The following is a 14,919-nucleotide window of genomic DNA, read 5'->3' on the forward strand; positions in this document are numbered from 1 at the left end:
TCGGAGTGTCTTTACCAGCTTGAAATATTAATTGGTTGCATTTCACATACTAGAAGTTTAGCGTACGTGACAAGTTTAATGTCATGCTGTCCGTTTGAAATGGGAACTGTTGAGTCTTCTGAAAAGCCTTCCTGGCATGTTCTGACTTTGAGAGCATGTGACAACCAGTGACCTGCTAATATCCACATTGTGTGAGTTATAAATGTTGATATCAAGCATGAGTAAAGACTTCAGACTATTGATATAGTGCATGTAAATTATGCATGTGGTAGTTCCATCTTGCCTTATATGTTGCAGTCACTTTTGTGCACCCGTTTTGTTTTCATCTCATCATTGTATTGCATTTCCTCCAAATATTATTAATTGCATTGCTTGAAAATAAAAATCAAATGTTATTGTTTTCATTAATGAAGCTTATTTTAATTTTGTAACAGGTCACATTCACCTGAAAAAAGGAAACAGTTTTGATTGATTTTTCCTCAATTTCATTTTTTATAATGTTGAGAATGTTTTTGTTATCTTCAAAATTTGTGGCTGCTTCTCCTTATGAAAGGGAGATCCTTGCACATCCAGAATGTTGATTTGTTAGACTGGCTTGCATGAGATTTCTATGTTGATTCATTTCAGGAATTATTCATTAGCAGTTGTGTGTTGTGTAGTTTATTGTAAAATATTTGATTCCATAAATGCTGTAGAGGCCTCCTCAGTACTGCCAGCCAGCTTATTGGTTTTATTGTTTTCAGGCATGTGAGTAGCAGATTGCCAATGCTTAATTTGTTTTGTGTTATCCAAATATTCTCATATGCATGTACCACCACAGACTTTAAATAGTAACTTCTAATTTAATATTGAATACTTCCTTGAAGGCAGAAAATATTCAAAGCAGATATGGTATGCAAGCCTGTACGTCAGCACCTAAAGACTGAGGGAGTGTGATATTGACAAAAGAATATAGAAACATAAGCTCATACTGAAGAGAAGACCCGCTTGTGGCACACTCAGCTTGCCTGTTTATCAGACTCCATTTGGTGGGAATGGGAGGGCACAGGGCAGATGGGAGACTACTGGGCCACAATTTGGGAGATGTCGTTATTAGCCACTGGTCTTCTAGTGCTTTGTCCTTCTGTGGCTTTGCAAACTAGGCCAAGTACATCCCTTTCACTTTTCACTTTCAGGGCTACAAAGTCAAGCAATCAAATGATTCTCAGGGAGGTAGTGTGGGGACAAGAGCTCAGAATTCATATAATAAAGTATTTTAAGAGCCCAATGCTTATTTTAAGGAAAAGAAAGTACTTTAATCTCATCGCAAACTGAGATACTACATAGCTCTAATAGGGATAAAGTTAGAGATTTGTCATTTCTTTACAAATCTCAGTGAAACAGTACACCCCAAAGTGCCCTTTCCTAATGTCTGTGTTCTTCCTTATGAAGTTTAGATAGTCCTTGATTAGCTGCAGATGCTGTCCATTCTGGATTACCCTTCTGGCTCATGTGTAGATCAGTTCAACAAGTTGTGCCACTATAAATTCACACAAACGATAGTCAAATGTTCTTCTGGTAGATTTGCCTCTTTTTGTGGGTTTGTCTCTTAGTGTTTTGTTATTTAGGCCCTGCGTTACCTGCTTTGTGAAGATGGTGACTCCTGTGGTGCTGGTTTTGTGCGTTCTGTATGGCAGCTCCTGCAGTAGCGGCTTTGATGATACAATGCCACAGCAATGGCCTCACTCTGCACAGGGGCCTTAGATAGGGATGAGCATGGCAGACATTCACATCAGGCCCTCTTGAACAGTTGTGGCTCCCAGGCCAGACCTAGATGGGTGTTAAGTCTAGGAAGGTGCTGCCTCTGGGCTGGAACTCCAGTTAGTGTTTGTCTTTGTCATTTGCGGTCTCCAAGCCTGGAACAGGGCTGCTGCCATGATAAAGTATTCTCTTGTCTGTCCTGACTTTGGGGAGAGAGAGCACCAGTCTTTCACCCCACAGCAGGGATCCTGGATGACATGCTATTGCTCTTTATTCGAATACCTTGTCAGAGCTCATTACACAAATTGCCTAAGGATTTCAGGAGACCCCTTGTGACAAGGAGCATTTCCTAACTTTGCTTCCTCTGGCAGTCCCTTCTCATGAGTGTTTATGCTTGGAAACTACTGGTCTTCTCCTCCTGGATCTGTCCTTCTGCAAGACCAGGCACTCTTAACTTGGGCTGGCAAGCTTCTAGGTGCTGAGCAGACCTTCAGCAAGAAGTGCATACTTCAGGTGTTGTACCTAACTTATGGGAGATGGGCTGTCGTATAGATACCAGTCCTGGTCAAACATCAGATTTTTGAGTGTTCTCCTGAGCACTCCCCTACTTGATTAAATAGAATTTGGAACTGGAACAAAATGAGGTGGTATGTTACACATTTATACTCATTTTCCAGACAGGGTATGAGGATCAACTGTATTAAGGTTTCAGAAAATGTCTGGGTTGACTGTCTTTCAAATGTAATTTTCTGACTCTCTTGCACACAGAGTCTTCGTGAAAGCAGATTGTTCACACAGCTGGTGAAAAATATGCTGCTTCCAAGCATGAATATTGAAAACATGGGCACAATGAAGTGTGAGATCTCTGCAACTGGCTGTCATCAGCCTTCCTGAAGCAGTAAACAGGAACAAGCGTGAAGACTCTGCTTAGAAACTTCCTCACATTTACCAAACTTAAATGTCTGACCCACCTCTTACCCTTCTGATCTATCAAATGACAACTCTCAGGAAGAATTACTAAGATGGCCTTTGCTAACAAGGACTTAATTTAGATATGTAGCCCTGTCTCCATCCTCCCTCGCTTCAGTGTTTCGGTGCCTTCTGACCCCCAGCCACAGAAATAGTCTTACACTATGCTGTCTAGGGAAACTGTATCCTCCCTCTATCTTGTGCCAGGTTAATGCAGGGGCCTATCAAAATCTATTTTACTGGTCCCAGTACTCAAACTCTCACCATACATGGATTCTTTTTACAGGCACATGTAATGTTAGGACAAGTATTAGTGGTGGTGTGTGTGGGGGGGGGGGGGGATAGCAGAACTTTTCACAACAGAGGTCAGTAGACCACACTCTGCTTTAACATCAGAAAAGGTCTGGTCAAGACTACCAGTTAACATAACGTAGTATGCTGCGATCACAGTTGTGATCTACTCAGTACCTCAGTCCTATGTTGATTATGTAGGCATGCTTGGTGCCCCTCCAGGTCACAAAATAGATTAGCATCATTGTGGGGCCATCGAAAGAGTCATGATACCACTTTCACATGTGGCGGGGCACTCACGGTAAGTGCACATAGCCATATGCCTTGAAGTTACATTTCCAACCCAGCAGCCTTTTAGCTTCTTGCAGAATAGTCGTTTGTGGAGCTGGCAGGTGGAGAGCAATTGAAGGAGGCTCTATAGAATTGGAAACGACCTGAAGCTTAGATGTGAACTTTGTTAGGTAGAGTGGAATTATTCTGTTTAGCTGTAAAGCCTTTGTCAAAGCCAGGCTTTTAGAAATGGATATGACTTAATGGGTTAAAAGCAGACTATGGGAATATAATTAAAACATCCAAAAAAGCCAGAAGGTAAAAGACTTAGATTATTTATTTAAAGATAGTATGATAATGCAGTGTGAATGTAGGAATTAGAGTTGCTGTTGTAGTAGTTTGAGGGTTTAAAAAAGACAGGTGGCATGATGGTGGAAGTCTAAGTAATGAAGACTAGTATGAGAGCAGCATGGGGCTGTAGAATTAAGCACATTGTACAAAATGATGTGAAAGAAGAATTGGCACTGATGCGCAAGGCTGTGATGTGCCTGTGGTTGAGGTGACAGCAAGAGTTGAAGGCACAAGAGTCTGCTGGATTTAGTTGATCGTGCAGAAACAAAGTTAGTTTGCAGGTGATTGTACAAGATAGTCAAATACTTTCTTTGGGCATGCATTGTATGACAGAGGAGAATTGGGGTTGGTTATGACCAGCATTAGGACCTTGAAATTTTTTGAAAGAGAGAAACTGAAAAAGAGGGGCCCTTACAATTATCAGGAAGGAATATCTGTACATTCAAGAAAAGAAAGATTGTGTTCGAGTCATATGTGACAGTAGATAAATATGCTGTGTATACTCCTGCCATCTAGTGTTGGGCCCGGATGTGTGCAAGTTGTATTTCTTCAAAGAAGCTTGACTCACCAGATAATGTGAGTCCTCCTCTTACTGGTAATGTGCATGGGCATAGACTCCATTGTTAGGTTGTTTACTTTCTGCCGTCTGGTTCAGACGTGTGCTCTCAGGCTCCACTCGGTCACAGTGCTCTGTTCGGTCCTGACACTCTGTCATCTTGGGTTGATGGATCAAACTTGACCGGGTGACTTTCAGGTCGACTTCGGCCCATGTAGCCCTAGGCCTTTCAATGCCTCTTTCCATTTTCCGCCCACGACTCTCCACTATGTGTTGACAGTCGTTACCGTCCTCACTGCCAAGTGAAGTACCCTCTAACCGACCTCAGTCAGGTCTGTAACTGGGTTCTGTCGAGGTTACCTGCAAGGCCCTCTCCCCCTTCTACTCCAAGAACTCTCTCCGTGACCGCCGGGCTAACGTCTTGAGATGTCACGTAGGAGAGGAGACTACCCATCAGACCTGTTTAGATCCGAGGACCTCGTGGGCAAACATTGGCCACAGTCTTCAACCTCAGATGAGGGGACCTTTTCTCCCACTTACAGCTTCAACTCCAATCTGGAGATCGAGGACTTGCCTCTGGTGCAGCCTGCTATGAGTACATACTTCTTCCTTGCCACTGCTCGCACGCCGGCCAGACCCATAAGGATCGTCCTGTCATTCTGAAGCTTCAGAGACCGGCTGATGGGGTACCACTACCTTTGGGCCATTGTTGGTATCTACCAGCACCTTAAAACGTAATGCCGAGCTTCGGCACCAAAGAAGCCATCGAGGCCAACAAACAGTGCGCCAGCTGGGTCCTCCTTGTTGCTGACCTGCCTATCGGAGATGAAAACTTTGGCATTGAAGTTGAAAAGTGCCTCAGAGCCAAGAACCTTGTTGCTGACATCAAACACTGGCCTTGATTTGGGTGTTGTTGAACAGATCCTCCACAGGCTGCAAGAGGAGATCAATGGCAGGTGGAAATATCTCATCATCCTACTCATACTGGCCGGATCCTGGGCACCCCCCAGGGACCTGACTCTCAGCCCTCCCAAGCGTCAGCTATCCTTCTAAGAAGCTTTGGACTTGCCACCCCCTCCCAAATGGTGTAAGGAGGGAGGATAAGGCTACTAACCCTTTGCTCTACCTGAATGCATAAGCATACTCAAGGAAGCAGATAGACCCTCCACCTGTGTCTGTTACGCAGCCACTACTGTCAATCGAACCACATTGATCCTTTGGCAGCCCAAGTGCAGGATATTGTCTCCTACTTACTTCACTTGCAATTATCGGGTTTGGCCTTCATTTCCACATGACCACACCTAGCTGCTGTGGCCACCTATCTTCATAACAGACAACACATTTTGCCCTTCAGCATTCCAGGCATTAAGGATTTCATGAAGGGTATTAAGCGGGTCATTCCTCCTCTGGTTCACCTTCCCCACGTGGAACCACAACATTGTCTTGACAAGACTGAGGGGCCCTTTATTCGAGCCCCTCTATTACTGCCCCCTTCACTTTATATCTTGGGAGGTGGCATTTGTGGTTGCCATCACTTCACTGAGACGTGTCAGTGAGCTTCAGGCACTAACCTTGGAAGAACATTGTTTTCTTGGTATGCAGAGATAAATGTTTGTCTTCTGCTCCAATCCCAAATTCCTTCCTAAGGTGGTCTCTCTGTTCTACCGTAACCAATCCATTGAACTCCCTGTTTTACCATACAACTTGATTCAGTTGTAGAACAGGCTCTCCATACTTTGCATGTTAAGCGAGCAGTTATGTACTACATTGACAGGACTAAACCTTTTAGAAAGACACCAGCTCGTTGTTGCTTTCTACAAACCCCAGATAGCTAAGGCCCTGTCCAAATTAGGTATTGGAAGATGGATAGTAAAGTGCATCCAGACATGCTGTGTTAAAGCTAAGAGGACATTGCTCATTCCTCCTAGATCCCACTCCACTCACAAACAAGCATTTGCAATGCAACGGGTCTCGCGTTTGCTCATGTTAGAGCTGATAGCGTTGTAAACTCCTAACCCGACTTTTCACCTATCGGCAAAAGTGTATTTATGCACGTACCCGAAAAAGTGCAATTAACTATGTAAAGCGCTCAACTTCTGCCAAGCGAAATCGCGCTAGTAAAATAGAGAAAAAGTAGTCCATGACCCAGACAGAAAACAGAGAGCCTCGCATGTTTTCTGTACTTGGTCGATGCGCTTGAGGAAGGCTAGCCGCCGGAAATGGCATGACGTGTGCATGCCTTCGACTAATGAAAGCAAGCGGATTTTAATAGGCAAGCCCACGAACCAATAAAAAACACTGAAGTGATGTCGACAGGGCTGCAAGCCCTTTTCTAATAACTAAAGCGTCTCGCTGCGATACGCATGCGCGAGCGCATGCAACGCAGGCTCGACCCTAAAAAGGAGCCTGCATGGCTTTTCTGAGAAACATTCCAATACCTGACAGATGCAAAGCAGTTACCTATTCTACACAACACACCTTTACCAAACATTACTGTGTGGATGTACTAGCCCATCAACAAGCCAATTTTGGCCAGGCAGTATTCCATATAATTTTTCAATCTATTGCAGCACCCACCAGCTAACCACTCTTTTTGGGAGAACTGCTTTACAGTCTATGCACAGCATGTGTATTTACTGCCCAATATGCCTTGAACGGAAAATGTTACTTATCCAAAAGACATCAGTTCATGGCACACACTGCTGTAGATTCACATGCACCCACCCTCCTCCCTGGATACCTGTGGCCATTGCAATAATCTTTCTATCTTACTTTCCTCTTTTTGCATGGACATCTCTCTATACATCACTTCGTTTTTTAGAATGTATCATCAGCCACCATGCGGGGGAAAGAATCTAACAATGGACTTGATGACCATGCCCATTACGAGCAAGGGAGGAGTCTCAGTACCTCATGACCAAAGGACTTCTTTGAAGAAAAACCACCTGCACACATCTGGGCGCAACTAGATGGCAATAGTATGCGCAGCATGTGAATTTACAGCACTGCATGCCACAAACAGATGTCTACTTGATAAGTAACATTTTCCTTATTGTCTCCATAGATAATACTGCAAATAAATAAAAATGCATACATTAAGTTCAAACTGGATTGAAAATTGAAAGATATTTCTGAAATGTATTTAATTTCTTGCCCTATGCTTGCACAACCCCCAAAGTGTGGTCACACAGTGTTAGGGAGAGCAAGCATATGGCAGGAATGTATAAAAGTACCCTGTATTTCTGTGCAGAGGTTTCACAGCTTCTAAGTAATATACACCTGCATCTGGAACCTTTCCACATTTGAGGACTTGTCTCTAGAATTGTAAGTGTATACCTACTTATCTTGGAATCTTAACTTTTTGTGGAGCAGTCTCAATGTGCGCAAAAGATAGGAAGTGGGAGGTCAAGCTACAGGCACATCCTTAATGGTTTTGTGTAACCCTCCTCCTTGGTTTTGACTAGTGTCTGATCAAGGTTTGAGGAGTCTCTCATTACCTAACTTTTTTCTTTCCAGTCATGTTGCTAAAATTTGGAAAACATATAGTTAGAGTGAGAGTATAAAACTGCCAGGTTCGCTTTGTTTGAAAGTTGGCAAAGGGTGAAAGCAACTCTTTTCTGGCAATAAATAGCATAATAGCTTCATGTTCTCCTTCAGACAGTGCCAGCTTTGGAGAGGTGCTGTCGTACCGGGTGCTGACCTGAATTGGGGAGCGCAGACCTCATTGGGGGCGCTGTTTAGCAATAACTTCGAAACTTGCGACTTAAAGGCACCTGCTGAAAAGTTCCTTGTGCATTCAGCCTTCAGGAAAAAATTTAAATGTCAAGATACCTCTTGTGATTAATGTTCCTGCTAGGGAGAGAGATGGAAGTTTTGTCTATGCAGCTTTGAGTCTCCATAAAGTAGCCTAGAGGGTTAATATGCCTGCTGTAAAGGACAGAGCTATGTTTTATGTGGATAGCCGAGTGGATTAGTAAAGCCAGCCTTTACAAGTGCTTTAAAAAAATTAATGTAAGTGAAAGGGGGGCTATGGAGATATGAGGGGCACATTTGCCGGGTGTTAGTGAGGGAATCTGAGGTGGTGGTCGTGGGATGGAGGTGCCAAAAAAAGAATGTGGCACAGGGCGCCAGCAACGCTAAAGTCAGCCCTGTCTTCGGATGCAAGGCTCTTCTACCCACCATCTTTGCACATTCCTCGGCCATGGCCCTTTGGCCCCCTGTTTACATTTTGGTAATGGCATGCTGCTAATAATCCAGTAGTTGTTCACTGCTTTTTGCCGTATTCAGATACCACATTTTGTAAGGTTTAGCTTATATTCATTTGTTCCATTTCTGGTAACTGTGCTTCTGACGGAGGGGGAGAGGTTATTACACACTAGCTGTGTGGCTGATTTTGCATTTCTTAAAGTCTCTCTCATGTTCTGCAGAGTGTAGCTTCTGACAACCTTTACAAATCTACAATTACTGAACAGGATAACCTTGATTGGCACAGTGAGCCAACATTGTCTTTGTCAGAACATCTGTTATAGGTGACAGTCGTGTGACACAAATTTAAAATTGATTCAATAGTTCTTTAGCGGGTTTTTTAGTGGCTACATTTGATTGTTACTGAAAGGAATTATGTGTCAAAAGACAGTTTAGTCTGAAGTAGGTGCAAAATTAGTGTTCTGATCGATGATTCTAACAGCGGATGCCTCACCTTTTTTTATTCCCCAAGGCATCAGACTGGATCTAGAGATTATCCTAGTGATTGCTCACAGGTACTTAAATGTTGGCACCATTAGGCTTGGCAGTAGCCTCATGATGCCTCTAGAAATTATGGCATAGAGCGATATGTAGGTTCACCCCTGAATGATGTCTAATGTGTTTTTTTCTGTTGGCTTTGACATGAATTTGGAGTTCTGCTCCCACACTTTTGTTTAAACTCGTATTTCCAAGTGGAGTGCTAGGGAAGTGTCTTCCTGCTGACAAGAGACTTTAAAAAGTGCTGTGGAAAGCAGAGTTGATTATGGATCTGCATGAAATCTGCCTTTGATATCTAGAATCTAAGTGCATATCAAAGTGCTGCAACAAATGCGCTTTCAGACACCTCAGGGTTTTCATGTGGTCGAAGGTTTAACTGTATGTCACTGAGCACAAGAAGAGCAGGTTGCCCTCCAAACAACAGACATGCTCCCACTGCAAGTCATAGGCCCGGGCCCTTCTAGATCTGGTACTACTCAAATTCAACATCCTCCAGTAGGTCAGTGTTGAAGTAGAGAGAAAAGTGTAGCCATATAGATGAGAAAACCAAGCAAGAATTGTCACTGTCCTGTCCCTCCCACTGTGGGTAGAAATTGCATAGTCATCACTTAAAGTATCAGACTTCATACTCCCCATTCACTTCTCACTGAGAGCCTACTCTGATTCTGAGCTTGGTGTGCCCATGGTTCTCCAGGCTGCCATTGACTCACAGCTGATAGAGGCTTTGAGAATCCCACTGTAATATTTTTCCAGAGAACGCTTGCTCACTCTGGAGAGACTTTGAACCCTATGCAACTGCAGGGGTCCCTGTCAGACTTGCACTGATGGGCCTATCCCAGTGCTGACTCACCCTCTTGGGCCTCCGCCTGGCCCCCTATGGTGCCCGCCCATACCCTCACTTAAATGCCCCACCCGCTCCAGCTTCAAATCCAGTGGAGCCTATTCAAAGTCTGACCCTTATGCCTTTTTTGGATATGGAATGGACATCAGTCCACTCTGGTCTTTTTCACTGTACTATAACCAAGACATAGCTCTATATTTGAAAAATTGCTTACCTCTCCCTCAGTATTAGTACTACCATAGGCTGAAAGTTATTTAGATTAGAATCGGACGTCGATCAGGACCCTCAAAAATGGCACACATGACGAGGATGATAAAGAAAAGGTGGGTTCCCACCTCGTTACATTGATGCTGGCCTATACTTAGATTTACAAAATGCCAGTGGCTGGGATACTTCCCCTTGAGACAGAGTTGGACTTCTCACTGGAAGCCCAGACCTCAAAGTGCCTATTTTGCTGGAGTAGTTCATAGCCCTGCAGAAGTGATAGATCTTTAGCTATGACCACTAGCAAAGACAGAAGTCATCCTTGTTGGATGCTGCAACTACATCCATGCTGCTTAGATTTAGCAGCCCATCTCCTGACCCCTCAATGTCATGGACATAGCTGGTTGGTGAGAGGCGGAATTCCTTGCAAGCTATCCAGTTTGCATGCATTTACCTCAGACCAGTGGATGCTGCTGGTTTATCAGCATTGGTACGGCATACATCCACTCCCCCTCTGGCCCCTTCAGTTTTTGTTCTGATTTCGGCAGATCATGCCTCCATAAGTTGCTCAGGAAGCTCAGTTACTGCTGCGCAAAGGGACCATAAAGAGAGAGTCCACAAGGACGAGAAAAACAGGGGGTGCTACCTCTGATATGTGTTGGTGCCCAAAAAGATGCTGGACTCTAAATGAAACCAGACTTTCAATTTCTGAACACATATGTTTCCTCTGGCCCAAGTTCTTTCTACCCTGGATCTGGGAGACTGGATAATACCCTTGGACATGCAGAAAGTCCACTTTCACATGCTTTCATGCAGTCCCACAGACACTTCCATCGATTCATCGTGCCCTTCAGCCTCACCTTAACCCCCTGAGTGTTAACAAGGTGATGTTGGTGGTTGGGGCACATGTTCACTTCTCAGGGGTGCATGTATTTCTGTACCTCGAGGTCTGACTTTTGAAAGCTGGCTCTCTGCAGTCACTCAGGGACCACTCTGAGACAACTGTTGCCCAGGTGTAATTTCTGGGATTTTCCATTCACCAGCTTAAATTGCATCTTATACAGTCTCAGCACAGACTCACTTCATAGGGGCTATGCTGGACACAGTGGCTTTCAAGGCCTTCCCACCCCAACAACGGGCCCAGGACATTCAAGGTATGGTCCTGACATTTAGGGCATAATCTTTTTTTTTTGTTGCAGACAGTTCTGAGGTTTTCTGGCCATAGGCAGCCTGCTAATTCATCATGCATGTTGACACATAAGGGTCTGCTGTGGATTCTCAGCCTGCAATGGGCACAGCATTGGGGTTGACTCTCAGACAACATCTATTTTCTAGAAGCAATGGATGTCAGGGGGCTTTGGTCCTTGGTTGTAGCAGAGGCACCACATCAGCATCCTGGAACTTCTGGCTATTTAGTTGGCTCAGAAGGCCTTCCAGCGGGGAGAAACCAGGTTTGGTCTTGATGGACAACATAGCAGCCATATGGGACTGGGGTTTCGAGTCCTGTGCTAAGAAGCTCTGCGACTATGGTATTGGCTCGATCTCCAAGGGATCTCTCAAATGAACAATCCTTACGTGAGCTCACTAAGTGCTGGGTGGAGGAGCTCCACAGACATTAAGTGGACACAAATTATAACTGTGTCCTTATATTGTTCAAGGCATGTTAGCTCAGTGGGCCATGTCCTGGGTAGACATTGTCTTTTCACTACCACTGAGAATGCTCAGTGTTGTGATTACTGCCTGCTGGAGTTTCTGCCGTTGGGCTCTGGTCTCCTGTAAACCTTACCACCTATGCCTCAAGTTCTGATGAAGGTCAGGAGGAACTGAACTGACTTATCCTAATAGCCCCACATTGAGCCAGAAGAGTGTGGTACTCCAATTGGTTGAGCATGAACATTTTCCATCCGTCTCTTTGGTATGATCTCCTTTCTCAGCAACAGGGTAGGGTCCTTTTCCCAAATCTCCACAAACTACTCCTCAATTCTTTGAAATTGAGTGACACCAACTGTGCGGGTTTGGTCTGCCTGCAGTAGTAGTGTATCCTTGTGACTTGGTGTCAGTCTACCAAATACATTTATTCTGGTTATTGTGCAAAGATCCTGGCCTGTTGCAAAGACTGTCCAGTTACCCTCTTTAGTCCAAGCTGTCTGATGTTTGTTGTGTCACTGACTAAGCAAGTCTTTGGTATGAGCACTGTTAAAGGATATTTGTTGCAACTTTCAGCATTTCTACATTGCCTGACCAACCTTCTTTATTCAAGCGTGATGGGTTTCTTGAATGGGATCCCATATACGTTTTCTCTAGTGCCCTTCGTTGTGCTACAATGGGACCTTAACTTGGTCCTTGCATTCTTGATGTGCATACACTTTGACATTTGCACAATTGTTAATTGAGATTGATTGGCATTAAGACACTGTTTGCTATTGCAGTTACTTCTGCGTGCCATGTCAGTGAGCTAGAGATTCTTTCAGTGCTATCATCATACGCCACCTTGTTCCCTGACTCCCGTATTGTTTCAACTAAAGGTGGTGTTGCCTTTCCATGTAGAAAAGTCCATCACGCTCCCTGATTTTTTTTCTCTCTACCACACCCCTCTAAGGAGGAACAGAGGCTTCACCAGTTGGACTCCAAAATAACCCATAGCTCCTAAATAGAGTGCACTAAGGATCCCTGGACCTTTTTATCAGCTTTGTTGATGATAAGGAGGGAAACGCCGTTAAGAATTGTACCAAGTCTAGATTGTTAGTCCTGTGCAAAAAGGAGCCTCCTGATTGCATTGGGCCCTATCCCACCAGAGCCAAGGCCGCTACTCAGGTTTTGGCTGGGTTGTTCTGGTGTTGGACAGTTCCAGGCTGCTGCTTTGGCATCCATGCACACATTCACCAGGCACTACTGTCAAGTGACAGTCTAGTTCACAAGGATGGTGGCTTGACCCTCCCAGTCCTGCATGACTTCATGGTGTAAGTCTACTGCTTTGGTATCCAGTGAAAAGGTGAGGAGTCTGCGCTTGGAAGTATTCATCAGAAGAGCAACTTTCTGATCTTTGCAATGCTCATTCTGATGAATTCTCTTTCTTACTACAGGTTCCTCACTGTATCCTACCACAGCTTTCTGTGGAGTAGCCTCTTTAATATCTAAAAAAAAATCCAAAGTTTTTCGATCAGCACAGTGTCTGTTTGTTTTATGCCTCTTGTCTAAGGGCATGGAAGAAGAAAGCTATATGAAATGAAAATAGCATCTGTTCGGAGTGGTGGTAGTTTTATGTGATTCCATTACATCACTTCCGGGAGCCATACAGAGTCACTGCAGCACCCCACGTGCTATCTACTGGTGTGAGGCAGTATTGCTGGTAAAATTCTCTGCATCCAGTCTGGCACCTTGGGATATTCGAAAGGGAAGGAATCTGCAGTAAAATAAAGTAACCTTCTGAAAGAGGATTATCAAAGGTAAGTAACTTGTTCATCTCGCTGAAGGCCTATTATCTAAGTGAACTTGTAAAAAAAAAACAATCATCAGTATCGCAAGGACATCAACTTCCTGAAGGGTAGTTATTATTACATGAGCAGAAAAAATATCTCTGAAAGATACATATAACCAATATCCCCAGGTGCTAGGGTGAAAGACTCCTTATTATGCAGAAACAAATTGCTATTTTTGTCAAGTTAGTACTATGGGACTATTTCTTTGCTTTCAATTGCGTAATTATCTAGATGATATTTGAAATTTTAATTTCAATAAATAATTTTGTATTAAAATAAAAAACATTTGTAATTTGGTTGTTTTATAAACAGGTTTAACTCCGTGTATGCTACGCTAAGTATCTGCATGTTTTCTTCTCATCATAAATTTCTGCAATTACAGTTTTACTAACAAGAAAATACTTCATATTGTCTCTCTACAGATCCAGTGCAAAATGTTGTTCAGGTTTTGGAAAAGCAATATCTAGAAGAAAAGCAAAATGCTCTGGAGGAACAGAGGATGATGTATGAGCGTGAACTGGAGCAGCTCAGGCAGCAGCTCTCTCCCGAGAGGCATCACCAGCACAGCAGTGATAGGCTCCTGTACTCTTCCCAGACAGCACAGCAGAAACTCAACTTCTGGACAGAGGAAAGGTGAGCGTGAATTCAGGAGGCAGTGAATGTGGCATCAGATGGATGTGCACGGGGATTCCTCGGGATGTGTGTGTGGAGGTAGAGGTAGGTTCACTGAGGTGACCAAAGGGGTAGTAAGCATGAGCTTAGCTCAAAGAAGTGTGAACTCGGAAAATAAGGTTGACTGTTTCCAGAAGAGTCAGAGGACGCTCAGGAGATTAGAATATGCCTTCTTAAATCTACTTCTTCTCAACACGATTTAGCACACTCATTTACGAAACACCTGCTGCACCAGGAGCAGGTGCTTCATGCATTACTTTTTAAGCCTCAAATGCAGGAATACCAGGTGAGTTATTACAACCTACTTCCTTGCTTTTCATGAAGGGCAAATTAGAGATGGTCTACAAAAGGGTTTCCCATGACTTCTTTTAAAAGAATGGCCTTTTCTCTAACTATCTCCTTTTGTCACCAGTTTATGCTTGAAGACTTATTGGAAAAGAATAAAGGAGAGTTACACGCTAGTGTTGCCAGTACTTATCCACATTGTTCTTCCTTTAAAAAATGAGAGGGGTCCATAAAGCATTTTCCCCATCTTTCCCATAGGGACTTCAGACAATGTTAGAACCAAAAACAGTTGAGCTGAATTACACTGAATGTGGCTAGATCTTTACCAAGATAGCATGATTTTGTGTAACCCTGCTAAGTAGTTTTTGTGAAAGTAAGGGTTCAAATGTATAGATATGTAGAGATGCGGGAGTACCATGGAACCGGCTGACCAAAAGATAAGATCTGGTTGGCCTGCTGCTTCAAAATGAAATATGATTGTCAGTCGTTTTAAGACTCAGTGAGTCAGTCCTTCTGTC

The 14,919-nt window shown here is 43.7% G+C and overlaps 1 protein-coding gene across 3 annotated transcripts in view; it reads left to right on the plus strand.

Moving 5' to 3' along the window:
- The window catches only part of KIF13A (kinesin family member 13A), a 733,240-nt gene that overhangs the window by 448,166 nt on the left and 270,155 nt on the right, over positions 1-14,919 (plus strand). For all 3 annotated transcript variants that reach the window (XM_069218350.1, XM_069218331.1, XM_069218342.1), the window contains one exon: positions 13,867-14,077. In XM_069218350.1, the coding sequence (XP_069074451.1) occupies positions 13,867-14,077 (211 nt within the window). The remainder of the gene's footprint in view (positions 1-13,866; positions 14,078-14,919) is intronic.

Source organism: Pleurodeles waltl, chromosome 2_1, assembly GCF_031143425.1.
Source record: "Pleurodeles waltl isolate 20211129_DDA chromosome 2_1, aPleWal1.hap1.20221129, whole genome shotgun sequence".
Taxonomy (NCBI): Eukaryota; Metazoa; Chordata; class Amphibia; order Caudata; family Salamandridae; genus Pleurodeles; species Pleurodeles waltl.